The following is a 25,228-nucleotide window of genomic DNA, read 5'->3' on the forward strand; positions in this document are numbered from 1 at the left end:
TTCATACAGTGCATGGCACTAAAATAGCACTTTTACGGGTCCTAAATGATCTCCTGGCTACTGATTCCGGTGCTATCAATATTCTGCTCCTGTTAGATTCAACCGCTGCATTTAACACTGTTAATCATGACATACTCATCTCCCGTCTTTCAGCTACTGGCGTTACTGACGCTGTCCTTGCCTGGTTCGGATCCTATCTCACTAAAACTACAACTCTGCTATTAGTGCTGTTACACAAGGTGTCCCCCAGGGTTCAGTCCTTGGCCCTCTACTCTTCATCATCTATGTTTTACCCCTCGGTCAGACCATCCGCCATCATGGTCTTCATTTTCATTGTAATGCTGGTGATATACAAACCTACGTCTGTCTAGACCATCACTAACCTGCCTCCCTCTGCCCTAATATCGTGTATTCGAGACCTCAAACAATGGATGCAGAGTAACTTTCTAAAACTAAACAATTATAAAACTGAAATTCTACTCAAAGTCCGTTACTGCAAATTCTTCTAATTTCACACTTAATTTGGATGGGGTGACCATTAGACCGTAAGCTGTTGTCCGTAACCTAGGTGGACCTTTTGATCCTGTTCTTTCTTTCGAACTTTATATCAAGACTTTGGTCGAAGCAGCTTTTTCCCTTCTCCACAATATTGCTCGCCTTCGCCCCCTGCTCTCCACGAAAGACACTGAATCTCTGGTCCATGCTTTCATATTATCCCGCCTAGACAACAGCAACTCCCTTCTCATTGGTGTTCCTCACAAAAGTATCCGCCCTCTTTGGTATTTAAAAAATTCAACAGCTAGAATTCTCTCTGACTCTAAAAAATCAGCTCAGTGCTGCTGGAGTTTTTAAACACCTCAGTGTCACTGCTGGACTGAGAATAGTCCACCAACCAGAAATATCCAGCCAACAGCGTCCTGGGGGCAGTGCCCTGTGACCACTGATGAAGGACTAGAGGATGACCAACACAAACTGTGCAGCAGCAGATGAGCTATCGTCTCTGACTTTACATCTACAAGCTGGACTGACAAGGTAGGAGTGTCTAATAGAGTGGACAGTGAGTGGACAGAATGGGATGAGTTTGACTATGGCGTTGATGTTGTCTATACAGCTGGAGGAGGTTCATACTGAGCACTTAAAAAATTACATTATAAACTTTATACTCAACTAAACCATTTACAGTTTACTGCATTGTTCTGTAATGATTTACAAGGGAAATACATCATTTTGAAATCGGATGAATCTTTTTGAATCATCCTGTATTTTACAACAGTTTTGTCTTTGTCTACTTTGGCAATATTGGTGATGTAATATTTTATTCATGTGGAAATGATGAACACATCCAGTTACGTACAGAGAGCAATCAGTGCATGCCACTCCAGTGAAATCCAGTGTAACCTGGCCACCTCATTCAAGTTCTAGCAACGCCCCTGCTCACAGCTCCTGAGCAAAACTTTACACCAGACATGGCTCACCTGACTGACTCTGTTTGGAGGAAATTGTATGAACTTGATTTTGCAGTGAGCCATTCCTTTAACCTTTTAAAAGGCCAGGGCCCACCAGCAGGTTCAAAGTCTTATTACGCACTTCTATAATCTAAGAATAGCTCAGCCAGTTTGCACTGAAGTCCCTGTAGTTACTGATGAATAAGACTTTGGCCCAGTCCCATTTCTTATTTTTACCCCTACCCCTTGTTTTCAAGTGTCACATTGTCCCTTGGAAATGAGTTACAGGGGGTAGTGGTTGAAATCTTCCCTCTGAAATGGGACCCTCAAATAAAAAGAGCATCACTTTATTAACAGCTACCAGCGCTGCTCTGTAGGCGACCCTGCCAGTCTGCAGTGACAGCAGAGGAGGGTAAAGTTCAGCTCCTCACTGCTGGGCTTTAGTTACATTTAGGGCATCATACGCCTTCAAAGAGGGGGGCAATTATTTATTATCACCCACCCCTAATTCTTCAGTGATATGAAGCTAAAGTCAGATATTCACCAGCTTCTTGTTCGAATTTTCCCTGTTCCACCTTAAATAGAGCAGCAGTTACATTCTGGTGCTTCAGACGTCAGAACTGCTGGACTATTTAAGGTGGAATGGGAAATTTAGCTTGCTGGCTGGCTACTAAGACAAGCATACTATTAGGGATTTTTTATGCTTGTTATGAAGAAAAGGACCATAACACACTGAAACAACATTAAACTAAGATAATACAGTGTTTATCGTAATTTTTTAACGGAGAAAATTCTCACATTTGTGGGCTTTTTGGGTCGTTTGTGCAGCCATCTTGCCGGTTTCTCATAAAAACCTCCTCTGTCTCTGAAAAACCTCCATTTGGAGGGTCATGTAGCCCTAACACTTCGCCCTACCCCTCTATCTCAACAAGAATTAGGACACCCTACCCCTAGACGTGAATGTCAAAACAGAGGGGCAGGGCTAAGTGGTAGGGGAGAGGGGTGAAATGGGATTGGGCCTTAGTGTGTAATAAGCCTGGGATTTTAAGGGGTTACCATGCTGTACAAGGATGTTCTGAACACTAACTGAACGTAGGCTTGATTGTAAATATTCTTTTATCATTTTCTACTCTAAAAATGAGGCGTTGCATTAGGTTTAAACTACTGTAGACCTACTATCTCATCATCTCTGGGTTTTTATTTGAGATCCTGAATTAATTATTTAATTATTCTTTTGGGAAAACAAGATAGATAATGACACAAACAGCTCAAGAACACAGGAAAATAAAGTAGAGTCCACAGCCGTTAAGGCCTAATGGTACTAATGACTTTTGAGGTAAAACTCTTTTAGCTGAAAGAGGGGCAGTCTGCTAAAGAAGGTCAATCTCCCTGCATGCCTCCTCCCTCTCTACATCTGTTAACACATCCATGCATTCATTAGAAGCCCCTCGTGGTTAGTTTCACTACTCCACTTATGTGTCATTTTATTTACCACCGCGTCATCCAGCTCACGCTGTCAGGATTGCATGTGTTCTCCGTTTCCACTCCCTTGACCCCACATGAACACTTGATCATTCAGTTCTCTGGGGCTGTATTAAAGAAACTTCTTAACTCTGAAATCTGATCTATTTAGTCACCATAAAAGCTTTACTTAGAACTGAATTCGGGGCAGAAGCTACTACAGAACAACTGAAGTTAAGTTCTTAAGTTCCTAATCTCATCATTAACTCCAGATAAGAAAACAGTATTACAGCAACATCCTGACTACACTAAATCTTCTAAATGCTGTCCTAACTTTAGGATAAATGCCAACAGTGTCCAAACATCTGTTTAACTGTTTGTTTCTATTGTTTTATGCAGCACAGTTCACTGTAACTGGCATAGTGACGCTCCATTTATCTACACTGGAAACGGAGCTTTGCTGAGGGTTTTTTTCTAGCAGTGTTTTAAAAACCCCATACCTGCAGACACATAGTGTGTTCTATTCTGAAGCCAGCTGCCTAACTAGTCCCTGCCTCCAAAGGCAGCTCTCTTGTTGGGCAGCATTTTAACTGAAAAGCAATCTTAGGCATCGCATTCAGGACAGAGCTTCAGAACCGTCATACATCATAACTTTAACTGCGCTGTACACGTTTTATCTAGATTATTCAACTATGAAATTAGTGGTTTGTTGCCCTACAATGGACAAACCGCTTCAACAGCTTTGCTAACTTGGGCCACACTGTGCACTGAAGCTGAAGACCAGGCGGTCTACAGACAGACAGCTCCACGAAGACAAAACATCACTGTATTTATTTACACTTCGCAATTCGACTCAGTCAAACAGAGCTAAGTCGGCATATATGGACGCTGGTGTCTCCGTGTAGGAGCGGTGGCTGTGACTGTGTGTGGTTTTGGGTGTGACTTTGAGAAATCGGTTCGTGAGGCTGCTCAGACTGTGAGACAAGCGGCCAAAATTTCGGACATGTCAGAATTAATCAGATCGCCCGACTGCCCAGTTGGAGCTCGTTTGGGCATGGTTTCTCCTCTCACACTTCACGACAAGCTATGGCCGATGAAGCTGAAACTCGGCCCGACCATGAAATTCAGTCGGCTCCAACCAAATCGGGCTTAAAACCGGGCTAAAATCTCACAGTGTATGCCTGGCTTTAAGAGTGGTTTGGTCTGAAGTGCTCCATTCTAGAGAAACTTACCAAGTACGAATTGTTCACAATGGTGGTGATAGGAACCAGACGTCCACCTCTAAAAGCTCCCTCACAGAAATGGAATGATTATGAATTGACTGGCATTGTTTTAAGAAGGTTTTGACCTAAAACATATTCTTCAAACATACTGACCTCATGGCGGACAGGTACACGCAAGGCGTTATGAGGCAAAATAGTCCCCAAAGAAAACGTATTTTTCAGACTTATCACTATTTTACCATCATTAATGATCCATGTAAAACCCAGAAGACTCGTGTAGGTTCACTGGTGGTTCTGGATAGTAAATAAAATGTCTATATTTGTGTTGTAGCCATGGCGACCCCTGGTTCCTATCACCACCACTGTAAAGAAGTCTGAACCATTTCACACCAAACCACTACGAATCACTCTGTTTACATCTCAGTGACTGAATTAAAGGGTCATCTTGTAAAAGCAGTGGAATTCACCTCTAATATTTGGTTGCATATCTCTTGCCGACATCACTAAACTTTTGTGTTCTTCTTTTTTAATGCTTTTCCAGGCTTTTACTGCAGCTTCTGTCAATTGCTGTTAGTTTTGGGGGGGTTTCTCCCTCATCAGGAGGTGAAATGCATGCTCAATTGCAGGAAGGTCTGGTGATTGATTTGGCCAGTCCAAAATTTTCCACTTTTTTCCCCCCTCATGAAGTCCTTCGTTGTGTTGGCAGTGTGTTTTGAGTCACTGTGCTGCCACATGATGGAAGTTCCTCCCAATGAACTTGGATGCATTTCTCTGTAAACTAGCAGACAGAGTGTTTCTGTGGTCTCTGAACTCATTCTGCTGCCACCCACATTAGTATAGATTAGTACACCTGTTCCAGAAGCAGCCATGCAAGTCCAAGCCACGACACTACCTCCACCATGCTTGACTGATCAGCAGATCCTTTCTTTCTCCATGCTGTGGCCTTTTCCCCCCATTTCAATAGAGGTTTATCTTGGCCTCATCATTCCATATAACTCTGTTCCAGAACTTTTGTGGCTTGGCTCTGTATTTCTTTGTAAACTCCAATCTGGCCCTCCTGGTTTAGTGCTGATGAGCGGTATGCGTCTTGCGTTATGGCCTCTATATTTCTGCTCTTGTCTTCTTCTGAAGTCTTCTTCAAATGGTGGATTGTGATTTATTCCAAAACCACTCCCTCTTTACATTCACTTGCATTAAACGTTAATAATATTCTTACATTCTCCTCTTACTATTCCTATAGTTACTATTTTGGAGATCTATGGACAGCGATGATATTCAGATAGACCAATATATGCACATATATGACAACATATTGGAAAATACACCTATATTGTGTATATGTATATATATATATATATATATATATATATATATATATATATATATATATATATGTGTATATATTATAATATAGCATTTTAAATATGTAGAGAGAGGGAGGGAAAGAGAGAGAGAGAGGGAGAGAGAGGGGGGAGAGAGAGAGTGAGAGTGAGAGAGAGAGAGAGAGAGAGAGAGAGAGAGAGAGAGAGAGAGAGAGAGAGAGAGAGACTCTCGCGCCAGTCTGGATTTCGAGTCAGTCTGAAGAGAGCCCCTCAAAAGCTCTCGCGCAGAGCGTCGGCTGGAGTTGCGCGCGGAGCAGCGTCGGGAAGCACATCAGCAGCGAGAAGCGCGTGCAGCCCGAGAAACAAGAGAGAAACTTCCAGCGCGTGGAAATCATGACGGCGCGACCGACACGCGTCCATTAACAATGACCGTGAACGCGACCGATGCCGCCGTCGCTCCGGCGCTGCTGCAGTCCGCGTGGGACGCGTTGCGCGCGCACCCGGCGCTGCTGCTGTCCCCAGCGGGGGCCGCGTGCCTCGCGTTCGCCGCTCACCTCTGCTTCTCGGCGCCTTTCCTGCTCCTGGAGCTGCTGGGCGAGCGCGCGCCCTGGATTGACCGCTACCGGATCGGGCGCGGGGCGCAAGCGGAGGACCCGCGGCGATGGTTTCGCTGCCTCGAGCGGATCGCGTACAAGTACACGGTGGCTGTGCTGCCCTTCGCCGCGCTGCTGCAGCTGCTCGCGCGGAGGAGCGCCGAAGAGTACCGCGCAGCGCCGCCGCTCTTCCGCGCGCTCTCCGAGTGCTTCGCGTGTCTGCTGGTGTTCGACACGCTCTTCTTCATCGCGCACTACGTCGTGCACGGGTGAGTTTGGAGCGCGCGCGGTTTAGAACCACTGTACTCTCTTAAAAAAGATGGTTCTTCAAGGGTTTTTTGGTAGACAGTGGATTTGTATAGAACCATGGACACTCAAAGCACCATTTACAGGCTTAAATGGTTCTTTGCATGGTGGAACGTTTCTTCAGATTGATGGAGAACGTGTTTTACATGGTTCTATGATTTTGAAAATGGTTCTATAGAGCACCAAAAAGGTTCTGCTACAGTTACAACGTTAAGCTTGTAAGAAAAGAACTCTTTTTGGTACTGTATAGAACCCTTTTCAAAAAGAACCGAATGAGTTCTATATAGAACCATTTCATACTTAAGTGGTTCTGTGCGTAGTGAAATGGTTCTTCAGACTTATTGTGTTGTGTATCGTCTACATAGCACTAAAAAGGGTTCTGCTATAGTTACGATGTCAAGCTTGTAATAGAAGAACCATTTTCAACAAGGTTCTATACAGAACCATATACAACCCATTCTCCATCAACCTGAAGAACCATTTCACCAGGCAAAGAACCATTTAGGCATGCTAACGGTTCTTTGAGTGTTACTGGGTTCTACAGAACTATTGTCTTTACTAAAGAACCCTTGAAGAACCATCTGTTCTAAGCGTGTAAGGGGGTTAATGTGGAAAAAGTATGAAGTCATGATGCTTTTCATTGCATTGCATTGATATTTTGATACACTGGCACAATGTACTGGTACTACATCCCTGTACATACAGGTCGTTCTCCATTTGGAGTGGGGATTCAGGTGAATACATTTCTGAAAAATCAATTTCTTCTGTCTCAAAACTAAAAAATAATATTAATATGTCCATTAACATCTCCTATTATCATATATGCAAGTAGGAGAGCTTAATTCCAAAAATAGTTTACAGTCACTGGTATTGTATGAATATGGTGTAACACCAGTGACGGTGACTCCTGTGACATTCTGGGTAAAACTGAGGATTCTGTAAATTGGCTGACTCATTGGCTGATCAGCTGACCTTGTGTAACTATTTAAAATCAGTAATAAGAATTATATATATGACATTATTTTGACAAAACTTTAATTACCCAGCCATTACAGCACAAAACACCAGTGACACATAGAAGTTTTGTGCTGCCTGATAAACAGAATTATTAATAAATTAATGAAATATAGTGAGCGAGTGTGACCCGCTTTGTCCTGCCTTGAGATGCGTCCTCTCTGATGAGCCTCGACCCAAAGAAGCAGTTAAATAGAGCTGAAAATACTGTGTTAAAATGTAGAATAAGAGTCCTGATAACAGCAGTGAAATGAATTTTTGTCACTAGGATTTTCAGTATTTGACTGCTTTTGCCTGCAAGACGTTATGTTGAAAGTGAACCTGAAAATGAGTATTAATAGAGAAACTTAATACTTTTTAGAAATTCAGTTTCAGATTTGATATTGCTCTTACAAACCTTGAAATCCAATTTCAGTTCATAAGTCAATTTCAGATGGTATGATACAGACTCAGACGGACATTCAAATTCAGAATTTTGCATTTAAATTTCTAATTTCTAACTCAGTTGCTTACTTTGTTTTTTAGCACCCAAGACTATATATGGATTAGTGATGCAAGGGAATTGAATGAAATGGTAGTTTATGTAATGCAGCAAAGACAAAGGCCCAGTCCCATTTCTTATTCTTACCCCTTCCCTTTTGTTTTCGAGTGTCACCTTGCCCCTCGGAATGGAGTCACAACAGGTAGTGGTTGAAATCTTCCCTCTGAAATGAGACCCTCAAATAAAAAGAGCATCACTTCATTAACAGCTACTGGCGCTGGCTCTGTAGGTGACCCTGCCAGTCTGCAGTGACAGCAGAGGAGGGTAAGTTCAGCTCCTCACTGCTGAGCTTTAGTTACATTTAGGGAGTCATATGCCTTCAAAGGGGGGGGGGATTATTTATTATCACCCACCACTAATTCTTCAGTGATAAAGGCGAAGTCAGACATTCACCAGATTCTTGTTTGAATTTTCCCTTTCCACCTTAAATTCCATCCACTTAAGGTGGAACGGAAAATTTTAGCTATCTAGCTACTGAGACATCAGCATCTACTAGCAATTTTTTATGCTTGTTATGAAGAAAAAGACCATAATACCTTGAAACGGCATTAAACTAAGCTCATACAGTGGTTATCATATTTTTTAACGGAGAAAATTCTCACATTTGTTGGTCTCTTTAGTCTCTTGTTCAGCCATCTTGCTGGTTTTTCTTTTTTTTCTCATAACTCTCTGTTTGGAGTCTCTGAAAAACCTCCGTTTGGAGGGTCATGTAGCCCTGACACTTCGCCCTACCCCTCTATCTCAACAAGAATCAGGACACCCTACCCCTAGACGTGAACGCACAAAACAGAGGGCTAAGGGCTCAGTGGTAGGGGCGAGGGGTGAAATGGGATTGGGCCTTACTCATTTAATACCTAGAGCCTGTTGGACATTGCAGTGTAATTTAGTTAGACTGCTCTAAAACCATCAAGTTTCCCAAAATGATCACCTAGTAATTTGCACCTGGTTAATACTTGGAATTAAGGGACTGTTAAAAAAAAAAGCGCTACCGTTTGTTTTTTAGCATCCAAGACGATGTATATGGATTAGTGAGGCAAGGAAATTGAATAAAATGGTAGTTTGAAAGTAACTAGTGGTAATTAAAGACTTAGCAGAGACTTTATGCACAAACATTGGCTACATTTCTTATTAGCCGTGAACTTCAGCTGCAGGCTAAGTTAGCCCTCGTGCTCCTGACAGCAATATGGAGCAGAAATTAGGACTGGAAATGCACTTTCAGGATGAGAACCTGCTTCTAGCCTTAAAACAGTACCATGAAGCCCATTCTCTTCTGCTTCATATATTTTAACCAATCTCATCTCTTTCATCTTTTCCTTTACCCGTTTTCTCTTCTATAAAGTCTTTTTTCTGTTTTTCCCCTCGTTGTTTTCCCCGCTGCAGGACAGGAAACCGTTTGAAAGCAAGTGAGTTGACTTTAAAAAGGCACAATTATTTCTTAGGCTGTACTTTTATATCTTCCTGTAAGTCAGTGGCCTTGTATTCTCAGCAAATCAAATTCTTTTGACTGCATGAACGAATAACATAAGCACAGCTGCAGTCGGCTTTACAAGCCTTCTGTTTATGACACAGTACAGTTAAATTTTATTGTATCCTTTGCATCACAGCAGCTACATTTACAAGCACACAACAGCCTTAAAGGCAAATTCCACTGATTAACCAAAAATTCTCCATAACTGAGTGTTTGAGATGTAAACAGAGTCTCTATCTTCTCTAGAACGAAGCATTTCACACCAAACCACTCTGAATGACTTTACATCTTAATCCTTTAATTATGTAGAATTCTTGAAAAATTGGTGGAGATCTCCTTTACGTTCTAAGATAGTCCACGAAACCAAGATGTTTACATGAATTCTGTATTATCTAAACTAACCCGCACTGTGCTCTCCCAGAGCTAGGACTGTAAAATCCACCCCCAAAGTGAAGACACGTGTTCACTACATGTCCAAAAGTGTCCAGACAAGCCTTCTAATGAGCGCATTACGCTACTTTTGCCTTCCCAGAACAGTAAAGGTAGTTACTGCACTAAAGGGGGTCCCTATTAAAGAGGAATTCCACCTATTTTTCAAAATTTGAGATGTAAACAGAGTCATTCAGAGTGGTTTGGTGTGAAATGGTTCAGATGTCTTTACAGTGGTGGTGATAGGTTACCAGGGGTCGCCATGACTACAACACAAATATAGACATTTTATTTACTATCCAAAACCACCAGTGAACCTACACGAGTCTTCTGAGTTTATATGGAATATTGATGATGGTGAAATAGTGCTGTAGCTGACAAAATAAGTTTTCTTTGGGGATTATTTTGCCTCACAACACCCTGCATGTATCCCCCCCTCCATGAATTCGTTCAAAAATGTTTTTGGCCAAAATCTTCTCAAAACTATGATGAAACACTGGCTGTGTTTACATGCACAGATTTTTGCCAAACCAACTGAATACATTCTGATTATAGATTAAGACTGAGGTGTTTATTCTCACTCTACTCAACAATCTGATGGGAAATCTTCATTTTCATGCTCACTACAAGTAATCAGATCCAAAATGATGCGCATGCGTAGAGAACCACTTAGCGTAGATGTTACCATGACAACCAGCATCACGTGAGTGCAGTCAGAGTGAGACGAGCAGCAGTGAGCAGTGCTTGTGTTTTTAATTACTTTAAAATGATGTCAGACTCAGGAAAACGTTCTTCACATGTCCTTATTAAAGAAGGCCGAAAGGAAGACGTCGTGTTCTGAGACACATAAGCTGGACGTCCGTCCCACCGCCGTCTCTTAAAGATCAGAGCATAAACTTCGTCTCCTCTGCAGACCAGTTTCTGCTCCACCATGTTGAACGGTATAAACTTTCACTATGACGCGACGAACATGATCAGAACGGACTTAAACTTTCTGATAGGGAATGTAATCAGATACAGGCGTTTACACAGAAATTATTCTTCTATTTAACGGATTATTTACAGGATTACCCACCTTATTCAATCGGATAGAAACTGTATTCCAAACGGCCTCAGTCGGACTAGTCTATTCCGATTGAGGTGTTTACATGGACGTATTCTTTCCCGATTGAGCTATTAGTCGGATTATTAACGGATTATCAGGCTGAATGTAAACATGGCTAATGTGCCAGGCAGTGAATTCATAACCATTTCATTTAATAACTTTCTGTGAGGGACCTTTTAGAGGTGGACATCTGGTTCCTATCACCACCACTGTGAACAATTCTGATTAATTTGTTTCTCTAGAATGGAGCATTTCACACCAAACCAGTCTGAATGACTTTGTTTGCATCTTAACCACTTAATTATGTATAATTTCTTAAAAATTGGTGGAGTTCTCCTTTAAATTCTAAGATAGTTTAGGAAACCAAGATGTTCACATGAGTTCTGTATAAGACTAGTCAATACAATCCAGTTTAACGCACAGCAGCACAGTGGTGACACCACATTTCATGCTGTTTTCACATGAATGAGTTTCCTGCTGTTAAATTTCTCATGACGTCTGTTTCCGACTGTGTTTAATAAGCATTTCGAAAGTGCAGCCCTTTCACATTTTGCCACTCATGCTTGTTTTGATGTTGTAAAGCTGTCCTCACACATGTGGTCCAGAGCGAGAGTCAGTGAAGCAATCCAAAATTTTACATGTCTAAATCTGTCTGGACTGTTCTGAGCTGAGGTTTGTTGCAATAACAATAAGAGTCCTAACACTGTTGTGTGATTAAATTGGCAGCATAAGTGTAAGTAGACCAGCAACATTTAATAAATGCCTTTTTCTAGGGAAGTTTGCAGTGGCAGGTGAATGTAACATTAGGAATCTTGCCCAGTGACACTTATTATGTGACACTATATTACAAGCAGCATTCCTGCCTGGACGGGATTGCAATCCCTTCCTCCCGGGTGCACGGGCGAGTGTGTTATCCGCTACACTGGCCATTCATCTCAAAATCCCCACTGACACAAACCCTGCAAAGAAAGAATGGTGTCAACTTGTGGATTAAGAAGACGTAAGAATTAAACCTTGTGGATTAAGAGACCTTTATTAATCCCACAACATGGAAATTTTACCTCCACATTTTACCCATCCGTGCAGTGAAACACCACATACACACTAGTGAACACACACACTAGGGGGCAGTGAGCATACTTGCCCGGGGTGGTGGGCAGCCCTATCCGCACCTGGGGAGCAGTTGAGGGTTAGGTGCCTTGCTCAAGGGCACTTCAGGTCACGTACTGTCAACTCAGGAGATCGAACTGGTGACCTTCCGGTTACAAGGCTGGTTCCCTAACCAGCCCATGACTGCCCCCAAACAAGGCTGTGCATTGAACCCGGGTCTCCCACGTGGCACCCGAGACTTCTAACATTGAGCCACCAATGCTGAGCTATTTCTTTTCATATTTACAGAATTTGAAAATGCCAGCCAACACTTAAATTTAACAAAAAGTAGAAAAAAAAACAAAAACAAAAAAAAAAAACAGTTCCAGGCCTGTACCTTAGTAGTACTGTAGTAAGCAGTTAAACTAGTACAGATCAGGGCAGTTTTTCTCCCTTTGTATCCTGAATCGGACATGGTTGAGTCTTAATCATTGTCAAATAAAAGAACTTAATAAAGCGCAGTTTGGTAAAAGACATGGTTGTAGTGCACTGTCATCTTTAATTTGGCCACAAAACTAATCTTGTAACAAAAGAAGGGAATTGTGAATGTCACATGAACTTTATCGTTTGAGAGTTTGTGGCCACTTAGCTCTTCTCTGAAGTCGTTTCAAATGAGGCCATTTGAAACAACCCGTTTTACCTGATGAATGAGAGCTGAGACATGTTTTTATGTGTTTGTCCCTGTTTTTCTGAACACAGTGAAGACCAAAGTCATTTTTTATTATGAACCCTGATGCTGTAGTGTCAGCAAGGTGCAAAATACAGGAGGTTCAAGGGGTCTGGACCATCTGAATGTCTCAAAATCAAAATTCAGGGGGTCCCTGAAGATAAGCTTATTATGCTGTTATTAGACACTCAAACAGAAATTCAGAGAAGCTAACTGTTTAGGCTGCTTCAACCATGAAAAGATGTAAGGAGGCACTCAAGGCCACCTGCTTCGGAGGGCAGCAGCAGCAGCGCTCACCCAGAGCAGTTACAAACTCCAACTCCCAGAATGCTCTGGGCTGATTGCCATAATGGCACTCAGCTAGAGGAGCACCTACTGAAACCCCAGAGACAATGAAAATGCTGCACCTACTGTATGTAATAACTTGGGTCCTCCCTCCCTGCCGACCTGTGACGGGGGAACTCGGTTTAACCAGCTGCAGCACTGCTCTGCCTCAGGCTGGCGCTGTAGCATACTGGTTCACTCAGTTGGTCCATCATAGCCTAGCAACTGTAACTATGCCTGAAAGACCTCTGAAAAACTTTCCAGTATGTCACAGCATATCTGTAAATCTGAAAACTCGCCCAGCTTCTCAAGAGTTTGGTGTAAAGAGAGAATTATTACTCATTTCTCAAACTGAAGACAGAAGAGGAGATGAGCCTCTGCTGGGCCTGAGGATCCTAAAATGTGCACCGTAACATACAGGCGGCTTTTTGCTTTCATGATATCGGCCTGCAGCCCCGAGCTGGGTTTCCACAACCATCTTATCTATGTTAGGAACAATAAATGCAGTGTTAATGTAGGATATCAAATCGCCCACTGTTTAAAAGTTCTGCTTCCATGTGGAAATACTAAAGTCTTGCAGTGGTTTGCCCATAATAAATAATGAATTTTAACTTATTTTAACTTGTGGTAAATGCTTTTTTACTGCCACGGGGGTGGCTGTTACCATGGTTACTCGATTAACCATTAGCAGCTTTACAAGTCATTCTTTTTCCTTAAATTTTCATTCAAAGTTGAGAAGGTTTTTTTAACCATTTTGAAGATACAAGGTTTTGATGCAACAGTGATGAAATGCTTTTTGGTGATTTATTAGGCCAGCGCTCGGCAACATAAATGTTAAAAGGAGCTATTTTTGTCCTTTCTACAAAAATTAAACCACCTTAGGAGCACCTATGTCCATTTTCCCATCTTGGCTATTAATATGTCTCAGTATGTGTTGATGTACTAGTATAGGCTAAAAATATAATATAAATGAAAATGCAGACTTACTTTGCTCTGCTTTAAGCTTCAGCTCAGCTATAGCTGCTTTTCTCACATCTCCGGCAGGAAACAGTTTCTTGTAAAATATCTCTCAACGTTCGATTTTTTATGAGGCTGAACATTTTTCCGTTCCACCTTAAATGGTGCCTGAGGCACCATAATGTAACTGCCTTACCATTTAAGGTGGAGCGGGACAATTTGAACAAGAAGCTGCCGAATGAGAAACTGACTTCAGCTTCGTGACTTTTTAGTGTTTGTCAGTTTCTCGTTGCAGATTAAACGTATCAGGAAACCAGCTGGAGTGAATATAAATGCAAATAAGTCCATTCGTCTCAAATTACTGATGTCCGTCTTAAATCTTTCTCTTCTTTGCCGTTTTTGTTAGCTGTTAGCTAGGCGAGATTCTTGTCTGCATTGTGACCAGCAGTCTGTGCACCAACCTTCGGGGTTAAAGTTTGTTGAATTAGCATATATAGACCACATTAATTCCAGCAAGACCATTTTTTTCATTAAACTATGTTAAAACAATAGGCAGAGCTTTATTTTACTGCAAAGGAGGATTATTTTATTTTTACCTAAAAATCTAATTCTGCTGTGGAGCCGCAACAGGGCAGTTGTTGCTGACTCCTGTATTAGGCTAACAATAGGCTTAATACATATTAAAAATATGTGCATAATAATATTTCAATACTATTTAGAAACCCAAGACATTTTGATATGTTGTTGATTTTATCTCCCACCCCTATAAGACCCTGGCATCTGAACCTCACTGTTTATATCATTATATTATAATTTCATTAGCAATCCTAGCCAGACTTATATGGAAACCTTATGTTCTTCTAGCAGCTGTTCTGCAGAACATGTCTACAGATCAACCATATCTGCCTTTTTCCCAAACTAAACTCATTCTTGTGTTTGTTTCTCAGAAATCCATGGCTCTATCAGAAGTTCCATCGCTCTCACCATGTAAACCGGGACACATTCGCACTGGCTGCCCAGGACTCCAGCATCGAAGAGCTGCTTTTCCAGCAGGTGCTGGCCGTCTCCAGTGCCAAGCTGGTGGGTTGCCATCCCATGAGCGAGATCTTTTTCCATTTGCTCAACATCTGGCTGGCTGTGGAGGACCACTGTGGCTACGACTTCCCTTGGGCCAGACACCGGCTGCTGCCCTGCTTTGGAGGACCTCCCTTCCATCAGGCTCACCACCAGCACTTCAGAGGCAACTATGCGCCGTATTTCAGACACTGGGACCTGATCTTCGGCACGTCGCTCCCCACATGCATGGAAATATCCAGCACATCTGACTTCACTCAGCAAGCGCTTGCCGACTGATGAGTTGGAAAATGTGGAAAACATCCAATCATGCATTAATTTCTGTGAAGAACTGAAGATTACCACAAAAAACATGACTTAATATTTCATTAGTTTGGCATTTGTGGCCCTTCATACACGTTTCAGTGCTTGATCCCAAAACCAGAGGTAGGTGAAGAGATTTTAGAGTTATACTACATGTCCAAAAGTTTGTGGACACCTGCTCATCCAGCATTTCTTCTGAAATTAAGAGTGTTTCCACCAATTTCTCAAAATTTCTGTAATAATTATATGGTTTAGATGTAAGCAAAGTCATTCAAAGGGGTTTGGTGTGAAATGCTTCGTTCTAGGGCAGGGCAGGTTCATTCAAAATACACCAAAACATCAATTGCAAAATATAGGCACTTGTAGTAGACCTTGAAATTTACATACATACATACATCATCTAAATCGCTTATCCTTCTGGGTCGCGGTGGGGTGCTGGAGCCTATCCCAGCTGTCATTGGGCGGAAGGCAGGATACACCCTGGACAGGTCACCAGTCCATCGCAGGGCAACCTTGACATTTTCATTATTTAAATGTCTCCAGGAGGTCGGTCTTTTAACCTTTTTAACTCCTTGGAACCACCGGTGGTTCCAAAACGCACTTCTTCATATTCTTTACTTCATAACTTTCATATTTCATAAGCTACATTCAAAAGGTGGGGGTCGTATGAGAGCTGTAACTGTCTTCTGTCCAGTCTAATAGATGGGTGATGTAATTTTAAACCCTTATAATAAAAGAAGCTGAATTTTTTTCTCCTGAAAGTCGACCCATTTTTCCACAAATCTGGGCTATAAATTATAAACAGATGGCGTCTCTTCAGTGATCTGCTCTGTAAAAACTATTTTTACAAAAAAATACAAAGAGCATCTAAGATTTTTGGCTTTCAGCGGTAAATTGTAAGCATATAGCGATATGTGTGATCATAAAACATATGTTCTGTTAATTTGAGGGGAGCTTTTACAAAAAAAAGAAAAATTACATTTATTTCATGCAGTTACTGAATAATTTGCCTTATGATTTGGGTATGTAAATTCAGATGAAAAAAACGAAATATACCTACGAGCATAAACCTACCTATTTGCTTGAACTAGACACCTGGCATCTTTTCTTTGCTGCATGTTTATTAATTCTTGGGATCAATATCTGAGCTGTTAGGTGTTTATTTGGCTGAAACTCAGCTAGTTTGTTCGGTTTTAGGACTAGTGTAGTGGAATTGTGGTGTAACCGCTGTCCCATAGATTGTTGTTGGGGGAGGAGAGCTGGAACGCACACGTGCATGCTGAAGATTATACTGCAGCGCATTGTGAAACGGGTTGATATTAACAGAAAATTGACGTACGGATAGGACTGGTCTTGGGCCTGATCTGACCCGCGAGCCTTGTGTTTCACATATGGGTTCTAGAGAAACTCAACATATCAGAATTGTTCACAGTGGTGGTGATAGGAAACAGACATCCACCTCTAAAAGCTCCCTCACAGAAAGTTATCACACAAAATGGTAATAAATTTGTTGCCTGATGTCTGGGATGTTCTTTCACAATAGTTTTGAGAAAGTTTTGGTCTTAAAAGTATCAAAAAAACCAATACACTCATGGCAAAGGTGTACATACAGAGCACTGTAAGGCAAAATAGCACCAAAATTATTTTACTATATAATAATAATTTACAAAATTATTTACCACCATCATTATATACTGTAGCGTCGGCAGAAGAAGAAACACAGGGCTAGCCGTGGTTCTGCTGCAACAAGTGCTCTTTATTGAACACACTGGCAGATGGAGCCATGGAGGAGGTCAGCAATAGCCACCGGCTTCACCCTGACAGTGACCAACCCCCAACACAGTAACCCCACTCACCAACACATTAGAACACAAGCAACAAACACACATAACTAAAAAAACCAACATAAAACAACTCAAACAGTCTCTTTAGGAGGACACATGTATACCATCTGCTTAGCCACGCCTCCAGAGTCTCAGGCACCAGAGCCAGCCAATAGCAGCACGTGACAATATAAACACTCTAGATAGACAGACTGACAGACAGATAGAACTTTTGAATTGATCCCAAAGGGAAATATCAGTGTTACAGTAGCAAGACATTAGTGCACATAAACATAAATAAAAATGGACATAAATTAAAGTATGAGAGAGAAGGAAAAGTATATCTATTTGCATATTTACTTAGCATGTACGACAGATTTGTTGTATTTACATGATAGTAGGTATTGCACTAAATGGTATGAGGTCGTTACAACACTTTGAGTATAAACATAACTGGGAGCAGCAGCAGCATTTACAGTCTAAAGCCCATATGTCAAACACAAGGCTCATGGGCCAGATCAGGCCCGCCACACAATCCTATCAGGTCCGCAAAAGCATTTAAATTTTCCATTAATATTAGCCCGTTTCGCAATGTGCTGCACTACAGTCCCCAGCGTGCACTGCAATGTAATGTGCTCCAACTCTCCTACCCCAATTACAGTCTATGGGACAGCGGTTATACCTCAATTCTACACAGTTCCACACAATTCCACACCAGTCGGATCACCAAAATGCATTTCAGCTGCAGTTCAACCAACATAAACACTTAACGTCAGCGCACCAGCTCGGAAACTGAGCCCAAGTCTTAATGAACTTGCAGTAAAGAAAAGATGCCAGGTGTCTAGTTCAAGCAAATAGGTAGGATTAAAAAACGGAGCACCTGGGGACATTTAAATGTTCGATATTTCAAGTGTCCACGTAATATTTCAAGGTCTACTGCAAGTGTCTGTATTTTACTGTTGACGTTTTTGCATATTTTGAATACACAATGGCCAGTTTGGGTTACAACACAACATTAATTAATAATGAAAAACAAACTTTTTTTTCCCTCTGAGTCACAGATTTGATGAGATTTTTCAATATGGCCCTTTTACTGGTTGAGTTTGACAACCATGGTCTACAGTGCACAGTGAAAGTGTCGTTACAGTAGCAGGTTATGATATACAGCACAGTGTGTATTAATAAGAGAGGTGATATAGTGATGAGGTTCAGCTCAGTTCAGACAGCAGGAGATCAGTACCGTCTCTGCAGTGAGGAGACTCGTTGTAGAGCCGTATATCAGTGAGTAAGAAAGATCTCACACAGCTCTTTAACACAACCTCCAAAGAGTCCAACCTACTGTAGATGAGTTTGTTTGCATCTCAACCACTAAATTATGCAGAAATTTTGAAAAATAGGTGGAATTCCTCTTTAATAGGGACCCCCCTTTGATGCAGTAACAACCTCCACTGTTTTGGGAAAGCTAAAGTAGCGTAATGTACTCATTAGAAGGCTTGTCTGGACACTTTTGGACATGTCGTGTACATGTGTCTTCACTTTGATGGTGAATTTTACAACCCCAGTTCTGGGAAAGCACAGTGTGGGTTAGTTTAGTGTTTTTGTCTGTTAACATCACAAACTAACCATTCAACTCATCAGACTGAAGCTTTAACTAATAAGTTATTCGTGATTCATGAGTTTTAACAATTTAATGCCCACACAAAAGAAAAGCTGCTATTTCTGCACTTTAAGAATGGGACGTTTCAGTAGGTGTGGACTTTATGGCAAAAATATCACAATTTCACAATACATGGTATTATCACAATATTGAGTATTTCTGAGGTTAAATAAAAGGTAACACTTTATTTGGATGGTCCACTGTAGATGCTTTGTAAATGCTCAGTATATCTTTAAGTAACATTCAACTAACTGAACATTCAGTTTTTAAAACCTATCCCTAATCCTAGTCTTAACCCCAAAACCTACATCTGCTCCTAATCCTAACCTTAGGCCCAATCTCATTTCACCCCTTGCCCCTACCACTTAGCCCTTAGCCCTCTGTTGTGCGCGTTCACGTCTAGGGGTAGGGTGTCCCAATTCTTGTTGAGATAGAGGGGTAGGGTGAAGTGTTAGAGCTGCATGACCCTCCAAACGGAGGTTTTTCAGAGACTCCAAACAGAAGAATCGGCAAGATGGCTGAACAAGCGACCAAAGAAAACCACAAACATAAGAATTTTTTCCGTTAAAAAATTACAATAATTATTGTTTTATCTTAGTGTAACGTCTTTTCAGTGTATTATGGTCGTTTTCTTTGTAACGGGCATAAAAAAAAAATTGCTAATAGCATGCTAATGTTTCAGTAGCTATCTAGCTAACTTTCCCGTTCCACCTTAAATAGTCCAGCAGTTCTGATGCCTGAAGCGCCAGAATGTAACTGCTGCAGCATTTAAGGTGGAACAGGAAAATTCGAACAAGAAGCTGGTGAATATCTGACTTCAGCTTCATATCACTGAAGAATTAGGGGTGGGTGATAATAAATAATTGCCCCCCTCTTTGGAGGCATATGATGCCCTAAGTGTAACTAAAGCCCAGCAGTGAGGAGCTGAACTTTACCCTCCTCTGCCATTACTGAAGACGGCCCGTGTCGCCTACAGAGCAGCGCTGGTAGCTGTTAATGAAGTAATGCTCTTTTTATTTGAGGGTCCCATTTCAGAGGGAAGATTTCAACCACTACACCTTGTTACTCAGTTCCAAGGGGTTAGGGTGACACTCGAAAACAAGGGGTAGGGGTAAAAATGAAGAAATGGGACTGGGCCTTAATGTTGTCTATAATCAACTGAACACCACCAGAAGGTTTGATAATGTTTTAAGTATCTGTAGAGCATCTATAGTGGACCATCCAAATAAAGTGTGACCAAAAAATCTATCACAAAGTAAGAATGAAGTGATTATTGTTCAATGTATTGCACACTCAGCTAAATCTACTTAAACAGGAATAATTATGCTTTCTTTGTAATGAAACATGCAGTGTTCTTTAACTAATGATGCACTCAGAAAAGTGGCATAATTTACAATAAAGAGAACGATATTTTCACATTGCTCACCCTTATGTCTCAGTCTGATGTTAGTTTTTTTAACATGTAAAGAACATGATAACAAAGCCAAAAAAAGGAATGAATAAGAATAAACTTTGTACTTCTGTAATGTTTTATTATTTTGATTAATGAAATCAATAATAAGCTTCCATAGCAACGTGAATTGTGTTCTGAATGTGTCTCAGAAATCATCACAGTGCATCCAGTGATAAAGGCAGCAAGAAGCTTCTTTGTACAGTGATAGAATTAAGCAATAGAAGATGATAAGGAGTGAGTTGTCAAGAATAACATCAAGATAACATCAAGGCTGTGATTCAGTCATAGGTGTGAGCCAAAATTCAGTGCAGTAGAATATTACAGCTGCGATAACACACAATCTCAAGTGGTCTATTGCTTTTACAGTAGTTCTGAAAAATAAAGGAAAAGTAAAGTGAATAAGCCCTTAACATTGTTTCAAAAATGCTTTATTATATGCAATTCCTTTCGCCACAAAAAGTGGTTCCCTTTTGCGCTACAAAAGCACAAAAAGGTCATAAAACTGTCACAATATCAGGTTCAGCTCAGCTTTTTCAGTGTTTTCCAGATGAAACTCAATGTGGTTTTGTTGCCGTCAGTCTGTGAAGCATTTCAGCCCACCTTGTTTGCTAAATTGTGTTCTATTATTTTTTATTACTTTCTTATTTTCTTATTTATTACTTCAGACTCTGGCCAAACAGGCTGCAGGTCAAATTATTATTGGGCAGTATAACCAAAAACGTATGTCACAGTATAATTCAAATTTCTGACTGTTTTGGTATATATATATATATATATATATATATATATAATTTAAAAGTATATTTATAATTTAAAAATAAAACAATTTTAGTTAATTTAAGCAAACATATTTGTGTAGTGTTAACAGTGGCTTATTATTCTGGGATGGCCCTAAACTTTTTAACAAGAACCATTTTACCAGCCAACATAAAACGAACCTATTTTTATTTTATATTTATATATATATTGTGCCAAATAGTGGAAACAAAACAGAACAATAATTAGATAAACCACTATCACTATGGTTTCTAACACTAGTTAGGCTAAAACAATACTAAATGTCAGTTTCTACAAGGCTGAATTTGGCTACTTATTCGGCAGCTTTTTAGTTCAAATTTTCAGTTCCACCTTAAATGGAGCAACAGTTTCATTATGGCACCTAGACAGGCACCTAAAAGTAACTAGTGCACCATTTAAGGTGGAGAGGGACATTTGAATAAGACCATAATCGAAAATATTGGGCTGTTTTAGGATGTCGCCCAGGCCTAGTGTTATCACAAATAACAGCCCGGGCAGAACTCTTCTCAACCAATCAGATTCTGCTGTAGCAACTGTTGTAAAACAGTAGCACACGGTGATTTCCGATTCTACACACTGATCCACTTTACTGTGACACACTGACATGATCATAACTGAAATTGAATTAAATTGTGATTTTTAACACTTGGCTGCAAATCCTTTGCAGTCAGTGACTGTCTGAACCCTGTCTGGCTTTTACTGCAGCTCTCTACAGTTCCTGCATGTTCTTGCGGTCTTTTACCTTCAGTTTTGCCTTCAGTGAGCTCGACTGGATTGAGGTCAGGTGACAACTGACTACTTTCCATTCTAAAAAATGTATCCACCCCAGCAAGCATAAAAACTTTGGCGATTTCATTCAATATTTGAATGCATGTGAATGGAAGTCTAGTAAGATCTTGTGTGTGGGACCCCCAAGACTAGCACAGAGAGACACTCTTATCTGTATCTTGGCTCTCTCTCTGGTGCTGAGGTTGCAAAATTCAGAGGAACACTGAAATTATTGTGAACTGAAAGCACAACCACACTTAATATTCAGTTACATAACCTGGTGTTTTGGTTCTTTTCTCTGTAGGATCATCTACTCTGCACCCTTCCAAATCCATTGACTGCCTGCCTACTTTGGATTCTTTCAGCTATAATTGCTTTTAACTGTGCATGATGCCATCGTGCAAGAACGGACTTGAACTGCGCCCGGGCACAGCCAAGCGTAGCCTCAGTTTTTTATCTTTAGCCAAAAGGCTGGCAATTTGACATGAGGGATGCGCATGAATGCAGCTGAAGATGTGAAAAAGAACTCATTTTTATCTTTTGTTCTTATTTCAGAGAGAACTGTTAAAACTCCATATGGGCCAAATGATAAGGGCAGCTTTTCAGTGTGGATTTTTTTCTGTATTTTTCATATGTGCTGAAGAACACTTTTTATTAAAAGGAGGTTTAGAAAAGACTTCCAATTGGCTTCACTTCCAAGGTTTGGCTCTATTGTGGAGAGATCAGAAAGGTCAAATTCCAACAGTTCCAGGAACTGAAGAGTTCTTCATTGGTCCTGTTTAAGGTTAATGTCTTAAAATGTTGAATAAAAAACACTGTGCTCAGTTTCTATACACTCAAAAGTGCTGGGATAAAACCAACGCTGGGTCACAGACATTATAAATAGAGGTTTAATTGCCGAATAATCCTACAGGCTGGATTGTAAGAGTGATACGTGGTTTCTTTTGACCTAGAGTTCATTTTACCACTTTTACTGTTTGTGATTTTCACATTATACTCGATTTTATAGCATTTTTAAAAACAATAGTACTGCTAAATAATGACAACCTGTTCAATTAAAATCATTTTTTATTAAAAAAGCAATATAAGCAAGCATTTGTAAAAACTTACGTAAGCTTTTTTAACATGACGCTCAATATTAGCTTTGTAATCAATGAAGAAATCAGTCTGCATATATTCCAGCATGTTTGCACCAACCTGTAAATAAAGGACGACCAAAGTTAAACCCTTAAGTGGCCAGAGCTGGACGGCAGGCCCAAAGTTTTATTGCACACTTCTATAACCGAAGAACAGCTCAACCTGTTTGCACTGAAGTGTCTGTAGTTACTGAGTAATAAACCTTAGTATGTAATAAGCTTGAGATTTTAAGGGGTTAAAACTTTTATAGCCAAACAACAAAACACATGACAAAGAATTTGCTCTAAAAACAATCCAATGTATCTACTAGACATTACGAGAAGGTCAGATAAAGTCTAGGCTGATCAAGTTGGCTGGGGTAACTAGCTACTTGGTAGGCTAACATTAGCTAGTTACAATGAATTGATCACACTGATAATGTTAATGTCTACTTATAATTGACCCAACACAAGGAGTTTGACATACATAGAGCTACGACTACAGTTAACCCGACAAAACGTAACTTTTAGAACCTGTAACAGGTTCTAGTTCTAGCAAGCTAACATTAGCTACCTTCCTACATCACTAACAGAAAAATATAGATTAATTTTTAAATAGTTTTTATTTAACAGTAAGTAGTAAAACGTCTGTATTTTATGAAGTTTATGTGCTGATTCCTGTTAGCTGCCGTTTAACCAACTCTGCTAACTGACTTCCTCACATGCTGTTATTGTTTGAAAACTGACCCCTTGGCTGGGTTATTTTTCGTGACATGGCAGATGGCATACCCAAAAAATGCCCAGAATCTGGCCCACACTCTATAAAGTGAGTGGAACTAATAGATTTGGCCCAATTCTGTTCCTCACACTATAAAGTGAGTAGAACTAATAGATTTGGTCAGAATCTGGCCCACACACTGTAAAGTGAGCAGAACTAATAGATGTGGTCCGAATCTGACCTACACACTATAAAGTGAGTAGATCTAATAGATGCGACCCAAATCTGGCCCACACACTATAAAGTGAGCAGAACTAATAGATGCGGCCCAAATCTGGCCCACACACTATAAAGTGAGCAGAACTAATAGATGCGGCCCAAATCTGGCCCACACACTATAAAGTGAGCAGAACTAATAGATGCGGCCCAAATCTTGCCCACACACTATAAAGTGAGTAGAACTAATAGATGTGGCCCAAATCTTGCCCACACACTATAAAGTGAGCAGAACTAATAGATGTGGCCCGAGTCTGGCCTACACACTATGAAGTGAGTAGAACTAATAGATGCGGCCCGAGTCTGGCCTACACGCTGTAAAGTGAGCAGAACTAACAGATGCGGCCCGAGTCTGGCCCATACACTATAAAGTGAGTAGAACTAATAGATGTGGTCTCAATCTGGACCACATAAAGTGAGTGGAACTAATAGATGTGGTCTGAGTCTGGCCTACACACTATAAAGTGAGTAGATCTAATAGATGTGGTCCGAATCTGGCCCACACACTATAAAGTGAGTAGAACTAATAGATGCGGCCCAAATCTTGCCCACACACTATAAAGTGAGCAGAACTAATAGATACTGCCCAAATCTTGCCCACACACTATAAAGTGAGTAGAACTAATAGATGTGGTCAGAATCTGGCCTACACACTATAAAGTGAGTAGAACTAATAGATGTGGTCAGAATCTGGCCTATACACTATAAAGTGAGTAGAACTAATAGATGTGGCCAGAATCTGGCCTACACGTTATCAAGTGAGCAGAACTAATAGATGTGGTTGATTCCAGCCCACACGCTATAAAGTGGGTGGAACTAATGGATGCGGCCCAATTCCAGCCCACACACTATAAAGTGAGTAGAGCTAAAAGATGTGGCCCAATTCCGGCCCACACACTATAAAGTGAGTAGAGCTAAAAGATGTGGCCCGAATCTGGCCCATACACTATAAAGTCAGTAGAACTAATAGATGTGGCCCAAATCTGCCCAAACTACACTGTTGGTCCACAACATTTACACCATAATTGGCTCACAAATATACACTCAAAGCAAAACTGTAAGCAGCTGTCCGGTGTCTGGCCTTATTCTGGCCCACATGCCTAACATTTGCCCAGTAGTCAACCAGCACTCATGGAGAGCCAGAATTGACCCAAACAGCTTTTATTTGGCCTTTAAAGCAAAGTAAATATCGTGATTCATATTGTGCACTGTGAAAATTTCTGTTCGATTTTTTTCCCC

The 25,228-nt window shown here is 40.8% G+C and overlaps 1 protein-coding gene across 1 annotated transcript; it reads left to right on the forward strand.

Moving 5' to 3' along the window:
- Positions 1 to 5,876: 5,876 nt before the first annotated feature.
- Positions 5,877 to 23,802, forward strand: ch25hl3 (cholesterol 25-hydroxylase like 3). Its single transcript, XM_036599066.1, has 3 exons — positions 5,877 to 6,313; positions 14,952 to 15,504; positions 22,185 to 23,802. Exons 1-2 carry the CDS (start codon positions 5,877 to 5,879, stop codon positions 15,355 to 15,357), a joined length of 843 nt encoding a protein of 280 aa, XP_036454959.1. The 3' UTR covers positions 15,358 to 15,504; positions 22,185 to 23,802.
- The last annotated feature ends 1,426 nt before the right edge of the window (positions 23,803 to 25,228 follow it).

This window comes from Colossoma macropomum, unplaced genomic scaffold (genome assembly GCF_904425465.1).
Source record: "Colossoma macropomum unplaced genomic scaffold, Colossoma_macropomum, whole genome shotgun sequence".
Taxonomy (NCBI): Eukaryota; Metazoa; Chordata; class Actinopteri; order Characiformes; family Serrasalmidae; genus Colossoma; species Colossoma macropomum.

Excerpts from the sequence above, each read along its gene's own strand:
- ch25hl3 (XM_036599066.1), top strand. The coding sequence starts at position 5,877 with ATGACCGTGAACGCGACCGATGCCGCCGTCGCTCCGGCGCTGCTGCAG. Across the intron at positions 6,314-14,951 it reads GCGCACTACGTCGTGCACGG|AAATCCATGGCTCTATCAGA; the intron begins GTGAGTTTGGAG and ends TTTGTTTCTCAG.